The sequence below is a fragment of the Felis catus genome, chromosome D1 (genome assembly GCF_018350175.1).
Source record: "Felis catus isolate Fca126 chromosome D1, F.catus_Fca126_mat1.0, whole genome shotgun sequence".
In the NCBI taxonomy this organism is placed as follows: Eukaryota; Metazoa; Chordata; class Mammalia; order Carnivora; family Felidae; genus Felis; species Felis catus.
In genome coordinates, this window is record NC_058377.1 from 45,671,667 (window position 1) to 45,691,595 (window position 19,929).

At 34.8% G+C, this 19,929-nt stretch overlaps 1 protein-coding gene across 2 annotated transcripts in view; it reads right to left on the bottom strand.

Moving 5' to 3' along the window:
• TMEM135 (transmembrane protein 135) overlaps nucleotides 1-19,929 on the bottom strand; it is a 255,216-nt gene that overhangs the window by 5,679 nt on the left and 229,608 nt on the right. For both annotated transcript variants that reach the window (XM_045038638.1, XM_011286541.4), the window contains 6 exons: nucleotides 17,904-18,050; nucleotides 14,677-14,746; nucleotides 11,378-11,545; nucleotides 7,527-7,590; nucleotides 6,462-6,538; nucleotides 227-325 (listed from right to left, as the gene is read on the bottom strand). In XM_045038638.1, coding sequence (XP_044894573.1) covers nucleotides 227-325; nucleotides 6,462-6,538; nucleotides 7,527-7,590; nucleotides 11,378-11,545; nucleotides 14,677-14,746; nucleotides 17,904-18,050 — 625 coding nt within the window. The remainder of the gene's footprint in view (nucleotides 1-226; nucleotides 326-6,461; nucleotides 6,539-7,526; nucleotides 7,591-11,377; nucleotides 11,546-14,676; nucleotides 14,747-17,903; nucleotides 18,051-19,929) is intronic.

Consider the following 19,929-nt stretch of genomic DNA (forward strand, 5'->3'; position numbering starts at 1 on the left):
TAAACCTAAAAATTATTGTGTTCAGAAAATTTTAAAAATGATCTAGCCCATTAAGTTAGCATGTTTACTGATTTGAAACTTGCAAGCTATCTTGGTAAAAAAATAAAAATAAAAAATAAAATCTAATCCATAGAAATTTTCCCAGGTCTTTATTGCCTACCCCCCCCCCCCCATTGATTTAATGTAAAGAAATAATTCATTTCTCATATCAAAAAGCTATACTTACTGCCTGGAAGCAAATTGCTGTAGAGATGGAATAGATGATAGTATCTGCATGGGGAAAATAGGGAACCTTTCCTGCTTCAATGCCTTTGAAATACATTGTCTGTAGAACAAACATAATGTAAGATTTAGAAATAAACCCACAACTTTAAATAGCATTAACAACAGAGTGGAGCAATAGACTCACTTGCTATCTACAACTATTTTGTCTACCTTCCAAACCTAATAATCCTTTCTGAGCTCAAATTACAGGTTGCATCTTCCATGACATTAGTTAAGTGTCAGCCTTTTCCTTCCCTCATTCCCTCACCCCAAACCGAGATACCAGTAATAATGCTTTTCTGTGAATATAGTAACATTGTATTTCTACTTCTTTTATATCATTTATACCTCAATGTTTGTTTGTTTGTTTGTTTGTTTGAAGTTTGCCTTATTCTGAGAAGTTTATCTTATTCTGAGATAGAGTGCACACAAGTAGGGGAGGGGAAAGACAGATAATCCCAAGCAGGGTCTGTGCTGTCAGCACAGAGCCCGACACGGGGCTCGATCTCATGAACCGTGAGATCAGGACCTGAGCCAAAATCAAGAGTCAGACGCCCCACTGACTGAGCCACCCAGGCACCCTTCAGTGCTTTTTGTATAATCCTCAGGTCTCCCTTCCCTGCTAGATCTAGTCATTCACTCATTTATTCATTCATTCATTCAACATTTAATGCTCTTAACTAATGCTGTTAACACTATGCTAGGAGCTAGGAATTTAAAAATGAATACAATAACATCTAAGTTAGTGCATAAGAGAAATAGCTAATGCACTTAGATATTTAACTATATATATGTTTAGTATGTGTGTGTGCATTTTTTGCCCCCCCCCCCCCGAGGACGGAACAAACTGCTCTGCCTAGAACAAAGGAACAAGCAGAATTTCAGAAATGACTACATTTGAATAGTGCTTCTCAAACCACCTGCAGTGAAGCAACGCTTCAAAAAAATTTTCTTCCAATTGCCATAGCTTGATACTTTTATAATACAATAAAAATAAATTACTAAAAACTGAATTTTAAAAACACAAAGTGAACCAAAATTTCACTTTTGTATTAAAAAAATAAATTACTCTGTCAAGTTGCTACAGAAGTTTCCAAATGCTTACTCTCTATTTCTATGCTTACTATGAACTGGTAATAAACAGGTCATGGACTGGCACTAGTCTGCTGTCCACACTTCCAACAGTGCTGCCTCCTAAGAGGCCTAGGATTAACAATGAAATAAGAGAGAAAAAGCAGAAAAAGCAGGGGTAATGAATTGGGCGAAAGTACACAATACATATGGGGAAGGCCCAGCTAATTTATATGGATAGAAGATGTAATTATTCACGGCAATAGTTTCTCTGAAACATGGGAAAGCTCAAGTAGAACTAGTAAGAAAAGAAGAAAGAACCAAGAAAGAATGATGTTATAATCAGGTGGAGGAAAGTTCAAGAAGACATGGGTGGTTCATGAACTAAAGAACATGAAATAATTTTTCCCCAATCTGGAAGATATGTACAAAAAGCTACACTCTACTTAGGAAGGAAGATATACATGCACCACTATTTTGAATATACTATACAGTATATTACAAGGTACAGGTATACTGTAGTGTATTCATGTTGACAAAAATGAAATTCAGATGTGGTAGAATAGCATCATAGAAACATTATATAACACAGGTATCTCCTGAAATATGTAACAATTGTGTTCCTAATTTCTTATAATAAACCTTATCTATTGAACCAGATTCTAAGTTAATGAAGGGTGGGAACCATATCCCATAGTTCTATATGCTTACCAGCACTTCATACAGTAGTGGGAACATAATAGATATTCAATATATACATCTTGGAAATAATTATTTCCAAGATAAAAGTTATCTAGTCAACTGATTTTTATTTAATATTCATTATATAGTAATGCAGAATTTTAATATAAAATTAACTTCAATCATAGGAAAATGATTGCCTATTACACCACAGTCATTAATTCCACAAAGGACCTATTAGTAAGCTTACATTTGTAATTTCCTAAATTAAAAATAAATTCTTATCAGTACATTTTATATCTAGTTTCTTCTGCCAAGATCAAACATGGTCTGTTGATATAAGAAAAGAGCTATGCCAAGGTGCCTATGTGGCTCAGTTGGTTAAGCACCTGACTCTTGATATTGGCTTAGGGCATGATCTCACAATCCTGACATCAAGCCCAGCATGGAGCCTGCTCAAGATTCTCTCTTTCCCGCTCCCTCTGCCCCTTCCTTGCTCGTGTGCACTCTCTCTCAAAAATAAAAACAAAACTAAAATAAAAATAAAATAAAATAAAAATTTTAAAAATTTAAAAATAAGTTAAAAAAGAGCTATGTCATTGCTTGGCTTAAAAAACCCTAGCCATGTAGGGAAGCAGCTATAAAATACAGGTTTTACAAACCAGATCTCAATATTGGATTCTCCCTGTGTCAAAGAATGTATTTTTGCTAGCTAGGGGATATTTTCTTTCTCTGACACTCCTTTTCCTCTCCATTAGCAAGTCTTGTCACCCTTACCTCCTAAACATATACCAAGTCTGTGTATTTCTCTCTATCCCTACTGCTACTATACTGGCACAAGCCATCATCTGTCTGAGACTAATTGTTCTCCCAGCTTCCAGTCTTGCCTCTATTCCATTCTTTATATAATAGCCAGAATGTTTCCTTCTTCTTAAAATGTGAATTAAATCATGCTATTTCCACACTTAAAACTCTCCAATGACTTCCAATTGCACTGAGAAAAATATCAAACTCACATTCTCTCTCTCTCTCTCTCTCTCTCTCTCTCTCTCTCTCTCTCTCTTTCTCTCTCTCCCCTACACACACACACAGACACAGACACACCTGAATAAAGCAAGTATGTAATCCTCTTAATATCATTAGGGCCACAGATTTTCAGTGAGATAAAATTTTTCTTCTCTTTTTTTAAAATTTTTATTTGTATTTTTTTTTATTTTTTTAATTTACATCCAAATTATTTAGCATATAGTGCAACAATGATTTCAGGAGTAGATTCCTTAATGCCCCTTACCCATTTAGCCCATCCTCCCTCCCACAACCCCCCTAGTAACCCTCTGTTTGTTCTCCATATTTCAGAGTCTCTTATGTTTTATCTCCTTCCCTGTTTTTATATTCTTTTTTTTCCCTTCCCTTATGTTCATCTGTTTTGTATCTTAAAGTCCTCATATGAGTGAAGTCATACGATATTTGTCTTTCTCTGACTAATTCCACTTAGCATAATATCCCCTAGTTCCATGCACACAGTTGCAAATGGCAAGATTTCATCCTTTTTGATTGCCGAGTAATACTCCATTGTATATATATGCCACACCTTCTTTATCCATTCATCCATCGATGGACATTTGGGCTCTTTCCATACTTTGGCTATTGTTGATAGTGCTGCTATAAACATGGGGGTGCATATGTCCCTTCGAAATAGCATACCTGTAACCCTTGGATAAATACCTAGTAGTGCAACTGCTGGGTTATAGGGTAGTTTTATTTTTAATTTTTTGAATAACCTCCATACTGTTTTCCAGAGTGGCTGCACCAGCTTGCATTGCCACCAACAATGCAACTTTCTCCACATCCTCACCAACATCTGTTGTTGCCTGAGTTGTTAATGTTAGCCATTCTGACAGGTGTGAGGTGGTATCTCATGGCGGTCTTGATTTGTATTTCCCTGATGATGAGTCATGTTGAGCATTTTTTCATGTGTCAGTTGGGCATCTGGATGTCTTCTTTGGAGAAGTGTCTGTTCATGTCTTGTGCCCATTTCTTCACTGGATTCTTTATTTTTTGGGTGTTGAGTTTGATAAGTTCTTTATAGATTTTAGATACTAACCCTTTATCTGATATGTCATTTGCAAATATCTTCTCCCATTCCATCAGTTGGCTGTTAGTTTTGCTGATTGTTTCCTTTGCTGTGCAGAAGCTTTTTATTTTGATGAGTTCCCAAAAGTTCATTTTTGCTTTGGTTTCCCTTGCCTCCAGAGATGTGTTGAGTAAGAAGTTGCTGCGGCTAAGATCAAAGAGGTTTTTGCCTGCTTTCTCCTTGAGGATTTTGATGGTTTCGCTTCCTGCCTTGCATTTAGGTCTTTCATCCATTTTGAGTTTATTTTTGTGTATGGTGTAAGAAAGTGGTCCAGTTTTCCCTGCATGTCACTGTCCAGTTTTCCCAGCACCACTTGCTGAAGAGACTGTCTTTATTCCATTGAATATTCTTTCCTGCTTTGTCAAAGATTAGCTGGCCATACGTTTGTGGGTCCATTTCTGGGTTCTCTATTCTGTTCCATTGACCTAAGTGTCTGTTTTTGTGCCAAGAGATAAATTTTTTCTAAAATGAAGTCAAATCTATAATCTTAACTTTGAATTAGAAATATCAATATGCTCATTATTTTCTCTTTCTCTAAAAAGAAAGGGGGGAAAAGGATTCTCTAGCTCTTTTTACTGGGAAGGCCAAAAAATAATAACTAGCCTAGAAGCAAGAAGTACCCAAGTACCCAAATTGAAGTCTCTAAATACCATTTCCCACCAAAAGAATAGGGGTCATTGGAGAAAAGACTGATTCTGTTTCTAGGGCAGGAAATGTCCAAAATGAGCCTGGACCATTTTGTTTTATCACAAAGCAAGAAAGTTATCAGAGATATTGGCATTATATAAAAAAGAAACAGAAGTCAACTTGAAGAGGCTCTCATGGTCAAAGATAGTGTAATTCCTGGGTTGAAACAAGACCAAATATTCTAAAATTTACATCTTCATAATGACATTTAAAAATAAAGACTCATAAATAAGTCAGTTTTGCAGAATGTTAGGGGCCAATTCATTCTGAACACTGTTAAGTAAAGGGAAGTAATCAAGCATTTTATTATGACTTTGTGAACAAATCAAACTATTTCAGAGTAACCAAACAGTTGAAAAGGGAAAAGTTTTTTTTTTAAAAGAACTCATGGGGCACCTGGATGGCACAGTTGGTTAAGCATCCAACTTCAGCTTAGGTCATAATGTCATGGTTTGTGAGTTCGAGCCCTGCATCAGGTTCTGTGCTGACAGCTCAGAGCCTGGAGCCTGCTTCGGATTCTGTGTCTCCCTCTCTCTCTGCCCCTCCCCTGCTCATGCTCTGACTCTCTCTCTCTCAAAAATAAACATTAAAAAAAGATTTTTAAAAATCTGCACAAGTAAATAATTAGAAGAAACAATAATGTTATAATATCATTTTGCAACTCTCAATGAAATAATAAACCCTGGTAATGATTAATAATGGGTGCTACAACAATTAAGTGAAAGCCTAATGGGGAGCTTTATGTTAGTTGTATTAACAGAGCCCACTGATCAATCTTAGCGTCACAAAAAGAGACACAACTAATGTGCTTCCTAATGTGATGCAATAGGAATTCATACACATAGTAAACATGAAGTATTTCTGTCCCCTCCACCCCCTAAAAATTGAAACTGAATTGCTTAAACCTCTATATCTAACAAACAGTTCATAGGAAACACTTGGGTTAAAGAAACATATTAGTATCACCAGTAAGGATATAATTAGCAAAATCCAAAATGTGGGAAATTTCCCAGAACTAATAACATAGATCTTCAACAAATAAATGGCAAGGAAAAAAAGAAAGGGGGTTAGGGGGAGGAGGTAGCTATTAAAAACTAAAAGAGACTTTGGATCCCAATTAAAACAGATTGCAGAAGATATCTGTGAGATATGAGAATATAAGCTCTAATTGGATATATGATAATATTAAATTACTAGGTTTTTTAAATGTGTGACAATAGTATTTTGATTGTACTTTGGTAGTAGTGTTGATTTGTTTTTAAGGAGTCTTTATCCTTTTAGCCATAGTCTTTAAGGAGTCTTTACCTTGAGTTATTTATGGAAGAAGTGATATGTTGTCTGGGATTTGCTTTAAGTTAATTCAGTACTTGTGGGGTTGGGACAGTACAGGTGGAATAAACTGGTCACATGTTAACTGTTGAAACTGTATGATAGGTACACGAGAGTTAGTTACTTTATTCTTTCTACACTTGTGTATATTTGAAAATAACACACATAAAGAAAGAAGAAGAAACAGGAGAACTGACTTTGTCAGTACTTTTATAGGACTGACTAGCCCTTGTAACTGGGATATGGAAGGCTCTACATCCTTTAGAGCTGTGCATGCATCAAGATGTTTGCTTACCTCTACCAACTTGGAAGCTAAATACATGGAAATTGTTGTACTTTTATAAAACATCATTGATACTCCTGCCAAAAAGCCTGAAACAACAAATAAAGCAAAACTGATCAAATCTCAAAGTATTTCTTTGTTATTAAGTCATTCAGAAATGTTCACTCACTTAAGTAAGACACAATTGATTTGTAGCACTGCCCTTTGTTATACAAAAATAAGGACAGTAATATATGTGATGACATTAAAATGAGGTGAATTTGATACCACACATTTTTAAATTATGAAATTGACTTTCAGAGTTAGGAACACACAGTTTTGACATATATATTACAAAGACACTTTATATTCTAAATGTAACTTTAAAAACAGTAGTCTTGACAAATACAATGATTTTCAAAAATAATTTTTAAAGGTTATTGATACCATTTCTCATTTTAAGTGAAAATATTTATTAATCAATTCTTCTAACAGCTCAAATTACTTTCAGTGATATCATCAAACTTCTCTCCGTAGTACTGCCTTTGTTCCATAAATGGGAAACAAAGGCAGAGGGAGACCCGGAATACTGGTAGCAGGAATATCACTAATAAATATCTGTAAACTGTCAATTTTACTTAAGTAGCATGTATGCTGTACTTGCAGAAAATGTTAATCTTGAGTTCTTATTTTTATGAAACTAATTAAGTTCTTTAAAAATAAAAATATATATGATTAAAATATATGTCACTTGCCAGTGGCAAAACCAGAATGCTTCAAGCAATATAACTGTGCTTCCATTAGTCACCAAATTTTTTGAGTTTTGTGTTCTTTTATAACACACTCCCTAGGATTCCTGGCCTGTAGCAGGCCAGATACCCAAGTCATTATATTGCCATTTCAAAACATCAGATGGCAAGAATGCCTGGGTATGTTAAACTTGGCGCATACAGAATGTGTAGACTGGTCCCTCAGTAGGGATTCTATTATGGAGAAAAAGAGTTATACAGAAATCAGATGAATTTGGAAACTATTTCTGAGTCATTCCTACCACGGATTGATGCAACAGCAGTAACTCTTGTGTTATCATTGCCTTACCAGCTATAATAGCATGCAATTCATCATCCAGGTTTCTGACCCAGCGCAGGAAGCAACTAGTACCCTACATCAAGAAGAAAATGCAGTGACTTCAGTTGTTTCATTTCTAGAAAACATGCATGTAACATCTATAATGAGTGAGTCAGTAGCAGACCTTGATGGCAAATTGGTGATCTAAATCAAACTATTTTAAATATATGAGTTGGAAAACTATCAACAATAACCTGTTATAAAGTTATTGTTCTGGATAGACTCTATTAAGAAATTATACATAATATTTTTATTGTCAGGGCACCTGGGTGGTTCAGTCAATTAAGCATCTGACTCTTGATTTTGGCTTAGTTCATGATCTCACGGTTCGTGAGATCAAGTCCCACATAGGGTTCTGTGCTGACAATGCAAAGCCTGCTTGGTATTCTCTCTCTCTCTCCTCTGTCTCTGTCCCTACCCTGCTTGTGCACTCTCTCTGTATCAAAATAAATTTAACAAACTTTAAAAAAAATATACATAATATTTATATTTATTTTCCAAAATGAAGGCATAAATTTTCCTTTGCCTAGATGTAGAATCACTCCCACTGTAATAAGAAGAAAAATCAAATACACTATAACTCTAAGCCAGAATTCCATACTCAGAGAAAGTATTTTTCAATATAATGGTGAAATAAAGACTTTTTCCGGTAGATAAATACTGAGACCCACATAGTAGCTCTGTAAGTGATGAATTTTCACAAATGGTAAAAGGTAATTTTGCAGGCAGAAGGAATATAGATTTAGATCTGAAAAAAGAAATGAGGAGCTCTGAAGATGGCAAAATGAAGATAAACTTAGAAGACATTTTTTTAAATATCATTTCTTTATATAAAAATAAACTATCAAAAGAAGAACTATCAAAAGAACTATCAAAGAAGGGGTGCTTGGGTGGCTTAGTCATTTAAACATCCAACTTCAGCTCAGGTCATGACTTCATGGTTCATGAGTTTGAGCCCCGCATCGGGCTCTGTGCTGACAGTTCAGAGCCTGGAACCTGCTTCAGATTCTGTGTCTTCATCTCTCTCTTCCCCTCTTCTGCTAGCGCTCTGTCTCTGTCTCTCTCTATATATCAAAAATTAATAATAATAATAATAATAATAATAATAAAATAACTATCTAAAGCAGTGGTCATAAAATATGGCCCACTAGCCAAATCTGGCTTGCCAACTGTTTGTATGTGGTTCATGAGCTAAGAATGTTTTTACACTTCTCAATGGATAAAATAAAATGGATAAAATAAAATAATATTTTGAGACATGTAAAAATAAAATCAAATTCTAATTGAAGTGTGACAAAGTTTTATTAGAACATAGCTATGGGTGGCTCAGTCGGTTAAACGTCTAACTCTTGACTTTGGGTCAGGTCATGATTTCACAGCTCATGAGTTCAAGCCCCGTGTTGGGCTTTGGGCTGACAGTGCAGAGCCTGCTTAGGATTCTCTTTCTCTTCCCTCTCTCTGCCCTTGCCTCACTTGTGCTCTCTCTCTCTTTGAAAAATAAATAAACTTTAAAAAAAAAGAACATAACTATGCTCCTTTATTTATATATTGTCTATGGTTGCTTTCACACTACAACAGCAGAGTAAAGTAGTTATGACAGAGACTAACCATATCAGCCACAAAGCTTGAAACAGTTATCATCTAGCCAATTACAGAAAACGTTTTCTGACTCCTGGTCTAAAACAAAAATGGCAACAATAGATCATGGGGTTTATAACACATGAAAAGATAAATGTATACCACAAAGGATGAGAAGGAGGAATTTGAGGTAAAGTATTCTAAGAGTCATACACTATACATGAAGTGGCATAATATTTGAAAACAATAACTGATGAATTTAAAATGCTTATTATAAATGTTAAGGCAGTCACTGAATTAAAAAAGAGGTATAAATAGTAAGCCAAGAGTGAAGATAGAATACAAAAATACAAAAAACAAAAATAAAAAACTAAATACATAAATTTTTTTTAAAAATCCAGGAGGAATAAAAAGGAAAAAAACAATGGAAAAAATACAAAACAATTAGCAAGAGGTAGATTTAAACTATACCATTATCAAAAAGTACATTAAATGTAAATAGCTTAAACATACCAATTAATAGACAGAGATTATCAAATTGGATAAAAAAGGAAGAACCAACTACATGTCATCTAAAAGAATCAACCTTTAAACTGAAGACACAGTTAAGACTAAAGTAAAAGGACAGAAACAATGTACTATCAAATATAATCAAAGGAAAACTGGAATAGCCATATTAATATCATACGTTGTAGACTTCAGAGCAAGGAATATTACCAGAAATAAAGAAGAACATTACAAAATGAAAAAAGAGTCCATTCCCTGAGAAGACACTGAAGAAATATGAATTGTTGCTCTGCCCTTCTCCCAATTACATTCTTATAAAGACGTTAATGGCATTGACAATTTTATTTTAAATCCCATATGGCTTTGGAACACACTGTACCATTTTTTTTATAAGGGATTTTCTGACCTGGTTGTATTTTTCTATAGTCTAATACCATTAGTTTGTATTACCTGAGCAAATAAATAGTAACAGAAATTAAAGCAAACAAATGAAACATGCTCTGAGATATGCAGGATGGTGGAGAATAACCAATTTGGGATAAAAATGTTGGGAGACAATCCACGTGCGACACTTAGGGTTTATGTTAAGAATAAACATAAACACTACGACATAAGAAATGAAAAAGAATATGAACATATAAAGTTACAAATATTCTGTCCTATTTAACTCTTGTATATTCAAAGACAGTAATGTTTACTAATCAAAACTATTGAAAATATTTTCAATGTTAGTAATATTTCATAACAAGTAATTAACTATAGCTTACCATTTGCTACTACTGTTCTCCTTTCCATTTAAAAATACTTCCCCTATATGTACCTTATATAAATAAACTTTTACATAAAATGATACATAACCATCTTACCCAAAATGACTCCAGAATTCAAGTTTCCCTGCACTATTATTATTATTATTATTTTCACTTTAAAAACAATGTGTGTGTGTTTGCATATAGTCAACCTTAGTTAACATATTTTACCATTTGGAAACTACGTTTAGGTTTATAGTCTAAATTTTAGATGTTTAATAAAATGTCAGTAGTATGACTTATATATGAGTGATCCCCATTAAACAAAAGGCCATTACTTAAAATTTCAGAATACTATGTCATGGATGATCCTTACATATGTGTTTAGGTGTGTGCTTATACATGTGCTGGTATGTTTATAGGAACATGCAAAACGGTGGAAGAATGTTAACAATGGTTATTTGAGAAAGTGTAGTAGGAATAGTGAGTATATCAAAGAGGGATAACAAGTCATTTCTTACATAAGTCACAACAGAAAATCTTTACTGGCTCTATCAAGTGTTGATATCAGCTAAAAGGGTCTGAAATATGTTTAAATTAATAACATATGATGTTATGTTCAGTAAGTATGATCAAGAAAAACAAAGAGACCAGATATATTAATATCATTTTTGATGTTAGAAATATAAGTTAAAATTTTTCAGTATCTACATTACTGAAAAAAAAGTAAGTCTTTGAAAATATTTCATATTATATATAAATGCAAATATATCTACACTTTGAAGCACATTAAATAACATTTTAAAAGAAATTTTTCCAACCTCAATTCCCAATATATATTGTATATATACTTGGAGACATTAAAACATTTATGAATACAACAGAAAGAAGCATTAAAAAATGATAGATGGGTTAAGGCCATATCTCATTCCAATAATAGCCATGTTATTTATTTCCCATTTTTCTCTCCTCTGCTGAAAGCCTTACCTTGTATATACTAACAAAAGAGCCCAGAAAAGCTCCGAGCTGGAAGTTTTCTTTATTGTAGAAGAGAGAAAATAGCCGGGATGGCTGTGTAAACAGATGCCGAAATGCAGAGGGAATTCGGAGGCAGCACTGGATCAAGTATCCCACGCTAAACATTCTGATGAAACCCTAGAGAAAATTGGGATAAAATTCTGATTTACATCCAAATATTTAAGTCTGACAGATATAAATTTTACTGGTTTAGAATCAAAACAGAACTCAAAAATAAATAAATAAATAACACAAGTTTATATCAAAGCATTTTCAAAATTAAGTCCTAAGACCTCAAATAATTTTAAAACAATTACCTTAAAATAAGGGTAAAATTTTTCAGTGATTACACTTTCTTTGATTTTCAAAACCTTGGAAGTCTCACAAGCACTGGCCAAACTTGTCTATGCAACAAACTTCCATTTCTTGACATTCTGTTAACAATAACCAGGATTTATGATTCCTAAACCACAACAGAATTTTAGGAACAAAAGCAATGAAATTCCAAAAAAATAGTTTACAAAACCAATGTGTTTTGGAAATTTTAATAGGGTACTTTTCTTTTTTTTCTTTTTTTATGTTTATTTATTTTTGAGACACATAGAGTGTGAGTGGGGGAGGGGCAGAGAGAGAGGGAAACAGAATCTGAAGCAGGCTCCAGACTCTGAACTGTCATCACAGAGTCCCACGTGGGGCTCAAACTCACAAACCACGAATTCATGACCTGAGCCGAAGTCAGACACTTACTTAACTGACTGAGCCACCCAGGCGCCCCAATAGTGTACTCTTCTTAATAACTGGTGTGAATTCTTTTGACAGAAAAAAATAACTTTATTTTTAGACCTTTGGTATCAACTTGTTAAATGATCAGGTTAAAAGAATTTTCCAGAAAAAAAAATTATACCTAGGTTTTTATTTCTATGCTCAACTGTGTCAGGCCAAAACATCTCTAAGAATCGGTAGCTTTTAAGGTACACTAAGCAAAACTTGAAAAAGCAAATGCACTACAAAGGCATACTTGCTGCCAACATTTTCCCATATCACCTCCAACTCTTTATAGGGCAAAAAAGAACAGAGAGGATGACTAGTGCTGGTTAATTTCATTTCAGTATTTAGGGAAATGAAATTTAAACATCACTTCTTACTGACAGACTGAAAAATTCTTATTAGCACAAAACCAAATGTTATCTAAAAGAAAAGTATTTTAAAAATTCATGTTTATGAATGTTTATGAAGTTTCATGCTCATGAGGAGGAGCACATAAGTCAGTGAACAAACAAAATAACTACAGATTAGTGTAAGTTTATGCAGGAAATAATCAAGACTCTAGGAGGGAAATTAACAGGCAGCCTATATTAAATTGGGTGATAAGGAAAGCGATGGAGGATGTGTCATTTAAACAGACAGAAAAGAGGAGCTGGCATGATGAAAACATTTCAGATAGCTTGGACAGAAAGCACAAAGACAAAACAGAGACTGGCAGGTATGAGGAATCAACAAAAAGTGTGAATGGAGCATAGTGAGTTGAGGGGAAAGTAATTTGTATATTTCCTCAGGGATATGATTTAACATGTGGTGTAACTAAGCTGATGGAATAATGAGGTACACTGTCAAAATATATTTACTATATTTATGGTGTAAATTCCTCACCTACAGGTCTCCAAATAATTTTACATTCACAGACATATTACTCCAATTTATATGAAAATTGCCAAGTTTACAGTGTTGGTACACATTTGCTGACACAATGACTAGATTTCTTCAATCCTCAGTAATTCTCCGTAACATTCCCAGATAATTTTTAATATCACTTCCCCTCTTCCCAAACTTTATCAAATACATCTGATTTAATCAGAATATTTCTCTTAGTTACCCTCCTGAAGTCTTCCCTTGAATTAGCAGTACGTCCAGTTGGAGGAAATAATGACTCTCTGGGAGCTGGCAGACCCTGAGGCTGCCAGCAACGTTACTCTCCTCCCCATTTTAAAAGTGGGGCAGAAAATCAGATTTAGAAGCAGTGTATCAGAAACCACTGCACAAGTGAAAAAATACTCTACTGCTTTAACCTCTGGTCATATCCTTGGGGACTCTAAGGTAAGTGTTGGCTTAGGCAAATGCCACCATCAACATTAGATCACAGGCACTCATGTTCATAAGCACTAATGTGATACAATCCCTCTCTCCCAGAATGACTGCTGAGAGGCTGTCTTTTTTTTTTTTAATTATTATTATTATTATTTAAAAAAAATTTAACCTTTTAAAATTTATTTTTGAGGAGGGGGGGGGTGCGCAGAAAGAAAGGGAGACTCAGAATCCAAAGCAGGCTCCAGGTTCCAAGCTGTCAACACAGAGCCCAACGCAAGGCTTGAACCCACAAACCGAACTGCGAGATCATGACCTGAGCTGAAGACAGACACCTAACCTATTGAGCCACCGAGGCTCCCCCGGAAGGCTACCTGTTGGGGATGCTGTACAACTCTGCTCTTCTCATCATCAACTGAGTGGGGATAAGACATTATAAGAAAGAACATAAACTTTTTGAAGTATCAGGATTGTGAGAGCCCCATCCACAACCAAAGAACTTGTAGCAGATGGTGCCACCTGTGCCAGACTAACTGCAATTAAAATAACTTCCGTCCCAGAGTTGGTGGCAATGGAGGATGGGGGGATGACAGGCACAGAATGGGGGATGGGCGAGGAGAGACACTCTACTACACTATTACGGAGTGAAGAATTTATGCCAGTGGGCATAGCTAACTTCCTTCATATAGAGCAACTGTGGACATGCTCCAGTTACATCCATGCCTTAAAAAACGTAACAACTTTACAAGTCCAACACCAAATGCCAAAGTACCAGCTTGTGCACAGTGTATGTATGAGACTGCTCACCCACTAGTACACAGCATACTCCAGGGACCTTGATCTAAAATGTATTCTAATGAGAATACATTCCAAAGTACAAATTTTAATAACTTTCTTTTTCTGTCTTTTTTGCTATGGTTGCTTCAGCTTCTCTTCTGCTTTGAAATTTTAACACTAATTTTTAAATAAGCGGATTTTAAAATTATTTAACAAAGGATCTGGTAAGTGAATAATGAAAGCTAAATTGTTACCTAATTTTCACAAATTCCTTATTTCTCAAGTCAAATGCAAAGCATAATAGCAATTACTGTCAATTTTTCCATTTACTTTGAAATCATGTTTTAATTATAAAGTTATTTCTATACATATTTCCTGCAGCGAATAAAGTGATATTTTCATATACTTACTTTAATGCAATAAGAGATGCAATTATCTTCATAGTGTTTGCAACATCTATGCCTTGGTCCATGCTTACATCTGAAATAAAACACAAATAACAAATTATGTGTTTATATATGTGTATGTGTATATATGTGCTTAAAACTCTATAACCTAAAAAGGAGAAAATATTACCTACTTGTATTTAAATGCATACATCTTTTGGTTTCTTGGGACATAAAAAAGCAAATATAACAGATTTTTTGTTCTTTGCAGTTCAGCATTTGACACAGTGCATAAAATATGTGACTGCAGTCAAAATACTTAAATGTGGAACAGAAAAAACATTGGTAAATATTTGTGACTAAGTATGAAAAATATGTATATATTATCTCTATACTCTGCCAAATCTTTTGGAAGCTTTAAGTTGCTTACTGTAGAGCATAACAGTCATAAATCATCCATGAAGTCAGTACTTGAGCAAAAATCATAATGGAAAGTGCTCAGGTTACTGGAATGTATACTTAATTATATTTGAAAGAAAACATCTGGAAAAGAAACATGATAGAGTATTAGAATTCAAAATGCAATTTTAAAAATAAATATAGAAATAGATCATGTGGGAATTCAAAAGTAGGTTATTTGTGATTTGACTACAAACCACTTGGTTCTCTTGTGTTTAGTAAACCTTTCTGCAAGGAAGACTACTGTTCAAGACACTGAAGATGCTGACTCCAGGACTATATATACATTCACTCAAGGCTTAAAAAAGTAAGTAACATATCTAACATGGGTCTAGCTCTCCCCCTTTCCCTCTGAAGAATTCATGTTCCAAAATGAGTAGTCTTTATAACTCTTGCAGACTACAGTTAATTATCTTCATGGTTACATTAACTTTCTTGTTGATAATAATTTGTAGAGTAATATTCTGGCTCAAGGTCTCTCTAATTCCATTTGCAAACTGATTAGCAAAACCTTTTGGGAAATCCAATTCTGAGCCACAGCTGCAGTATGCAGGCAGCCTTTCATACACAAGGATGACAGCAGTAGTTCCTACTGACCGTAGCCCTTATGTCATTAGAATGATGGGACATGTCTGGCCATGTGAAGTTGAGGGCTTAAAGCTGGAGCCTAAAAGAGGTAAATCAGAGAAGGGTGGCCGTATGTAAACCATCACTCTTCATACTTCTAAGTGTCCTCTTCAAAGACATTCTTCAGCCAGTGCTACTGGAACTACACAGATTGTTAAACTCTCTTTGCTAGTGAAGTTAAATTCTGATAGCAGCTATACTGTCATTTAATCTTTCCTTAGTTTGTTCTTAAAACTTCTCAAAACCTGGACTCCCCATCTCCTGTCTTACCTGCTCTGCTTATGCATTACCCTGCATCTGCTTTCACAGCAGTGGGTACTCTGACAAGTTCTACCACGACCTGATTAGCTCTGATACCCAAGGTATCATTCATCCACATAATACATTCTCTGCACTTCCCTCTGATTCTTGGTGAACATGATTTCCATGAATAGGGATTCCCTCTCTCTTTTCTCCACTTAGGTGATTCATAACTATTTTGAACTTACTTAAGAAGTTCACGGGGCGCCTGGGTGGCTCAGTCGGGTAAGCGTCCGACTTCAGCCCGGGTCACGATCTCACGGTCCATGAGTTCGAGCCCCGCGTCAGGCTCTGGGCTGATGGCTCAGAGCCTGGAGCCTGCTTCCGATTCAGTGTCTCCCTCTCTCTCTGCCCCTCCCCCATTCATGCCCTGTCTCTCTCTGTCCCAAAAAAAATAAATAAACGTTAAGAAATAATGCCCCTATTTCTAAAAAAAAAAAAAAAAAAAAAAAGAAGTTCACTACCAATCACACCACTGGATATTTAACCCAAAATTACAAAAACACTAATTCAAAGGGATATATGCACTTCTATGTGTATTGCAATGGTATTTACAGTAGCCAAATTATGGGAGCAGCCGTTCATCGAGGCGGTATGTATGTATGTGTGTATGTGTGTACACACACAGTGCAATATTATTTAGCCATATGATATTGCACATATGTGGAATTTAGGAAACAAAAAAATAAATGAGCTAAGGGGAAAAAAAGGAAAAAGAGAAAAACCAAAAAACAGTTTCTTAACTATAGAGAACAAACTGATGGTTACTAGAGGGGAGGTGAATGGGGGAATCGGGGGATGGATGAAACAGGTAATGGGGGATTAAGGAGTATACTTATCATGATGAAAAAATCAAAACAAGAAAAAAAGATATACATAAAATTCTTTTAAAAAGTTCACTACCACAATTATTCCTGCCATCTGTTATTCCTTCCTTGCCTCTTACCTTCTGCATGTGGTGTATACTAAAATGAAGACAAACTCTAAATTCAGTAAAAATTCTGAGTACCTACACTGTGCTCACGTATGTGAGGCCACTCACATGTTATTTCATTTAATGCATACAACATTCCTTAACAAAGATAGTTAACCCAAGTTAACAGATGAGCACTTTAGGATCCAGAGTGGTTAAATCACTTGCCCAAAGTCACAAAGCCAGCAAGGGGTAAAATGAGAGTCTAACATAGGTCTTCTGATTCCCACTTCAGCTTCCTATAACCGATGTCTAACTTTCTTTATTGGTTATTCATTCGATACTCTCTCAAATATCACTACCAACATTATTTTTATTAACTAATGTTCTAATTTTAAATCATTAAATTAATTTTCTTCAATATCTATACTAGAGATACAAATATTTGTATGAAATTCAGACTTATTTGTATAATATACAAATAAAGTTATCTTATTCCATTTCTAAAGTAGTGAACATTTCCACTCTTGCAAAAACAAAAACAAAAACAAAACCCTTTACTTAAGGTTTGCTCCTTGTATCTATATCTTCTTGAATCTCTCCCAGAACTTTTCTTTCTCCTTCCTACACTTAGCATATTTGATTAGCACATATTAATCTGTTTCCCGAAGTTCCCCATTCCAGCCTCCTGCAACTCTGCCTAGTTAGACACAGAAAACTATTATAAGTTCACATAAATCTATTAAAAAGACCATATGATGGTCTATAGTCCAGACAAAAATAATAAATAACATTGACTTGCTATTATGTGCCTTTTATAAAACTCTATGCATTGTTCTTTGCAAAAAAAAAATACATCATCACTGAAAAGAAAACAAAAACACTTTGACATGGTACAAATATCATAGAAAACAGTGACAAAGTGTGCTAAGTATCAAGATAAAGAACTTACACTGAATCCACAAGTTTCCTGATTAGAGCAATTACATTCATTCTTCTTGGCTTTTCCTCATGTTTCTGTGTCTTCTGTTCCACTTTTGCATATGCCGCTTCTGGTGAGTAAGAATGTGTGGGAATTTCTTCCTTCCCTACAATAAACCTAAAGAATAGAGCACAATGTGAAGAATTTTTCACCTTAAAAAAAAAAAAAAAAAAAAAAAAAAAAAAAAAAAAAAAAAAAAAAAACTTGACTTTGTTAATATACAAATACATTTTGGATAGTACCTTATCATTTAAAGTAAGATTTTTCAAAATTTACATAAAATCTTATCCTTTAGAAATACAAGCTTTAAAAATCTGAATGCTTTGTAAATGTTGACAGCCATTTCTTTAATAATACAAATTCTTCCACTAAGTTTTTTCTTTTAATTCCAGGATAGTTAACATACAGTGTCATATTAGTTTCAGGTGTACAATATAGTGACTCCACAGTTCTGTACATTAGTCAGTGCTCATCATGGTAAGTGTACTCTTAATACCCTTCATGTGTTTCACCCAATGCCCGCAACCCACCTGCTCTGTGGTAACCATCAATTTGTTCTCTGCTTAGTTAAGTTTCTACTTCTTGGTTTGTCTCTCTTTCTTTCCTTTTTTTCCTTTGATCATTTGTTTTTGTTTCCCAAATTCCACATATGAGTAAAATAATATAGTATTTGTCTTTTTCTGACTGGCTACTTAGCATTAATTATACTCTCTAGCTCCATGCATGTTGTTGCAAATGGCAAAACTGCATTCTTTTTTGTGGCTAAATAATATTCCATTATATGTATATACCATTTCTCTATTCACTCATCAGTTGATGGACACTTGGGCTGCTCCCATAATTTGGCTAGTGTAAGTAATGCTGCAATACACATAAGGGTGCATGTATGCCTTTAAATTAATGTTTTTCCATTTTTGGGGGCAAATACTCAGTACTGTGATTACTAGATTGTAGGGTAGCTCGATTTTTTAACTTTCTGAGGAATCTCCATACTGTTTTCCAAAGTGGCTGTGCCAGTTTGCATTCCCACCAACAGTGCAAGAGGGTTCCTATTTGGAGAAATAGGAACACCAACACCTTTTGTTTCTTGTGTTATTGATTTTAGCCATTTTGACAAGTGTGAGGTGATATCTCATTGTGGTTCTGATTTGCATTCCCCTGAAGATCAGTGATGTGAGCATCTTTTCATGTATCTGTTGACCATCTGGATGTCTTCTCTGGAGAAATGTCTGTTTATGTCGTCTGCTCACTTTTTAAAAAATCTTTATTTATTTATATTGAGAGAGAGCACAAGCGGGGAAGGGACAGAAAGAGAGGGGGAGAAAGAATCCTAAGCAGGCTCCACACTGTCAGCACAGAGCCTGATGCAGGGCTTGATTCCATGAACCTGAGATCATGACCTGAGTGGAAACCAAGAGTCGGACATTCAACCAACTGAGCCACCCAGGTGCCTCTCATCTGCCCACTTTTTAATTGAATTATTTGTTTTTTGGGTGTTGAGTTATATAAGTTCTTTATATTCTTTATATATAAGTTCTTTATATATAGTTCTTTATATCCTTTATATATAAGTTCTTTATATTCTTTATATATAAGTTCTTTATATATAAGTTCTTTATATAAGTTCTTAGTATTTTGGATACTAACCCTTTATCAAATATGTCACTTGCAAATATCTTCTCCCACTCTGTAAGTTTTTAGTTTTGTTCATTATTGCCTTTGCTGTACAGAAGCTTTTTATTTGATGTAGTCGCAACAGTTTTGTTTCTGTTTTTTCTTCCCTTGCCTTGGGAGACAAATCTAGAAAAAGTTGCTATGTCCGATGTCAGAGAAGTTACTGCCTGTGCTCTCTTCTAGGATTTTTATGGTTTCATGTCTCACATTTAGGTCCTTTTGAATTTATCTTTGTGTATGGTGTAAGCCAGTGGTCTAGTTTCATTCTTTTGCATGTTGCTGTTTAGTTTTCTCAACACCATTTATGAAGAGGCTTTTTCTC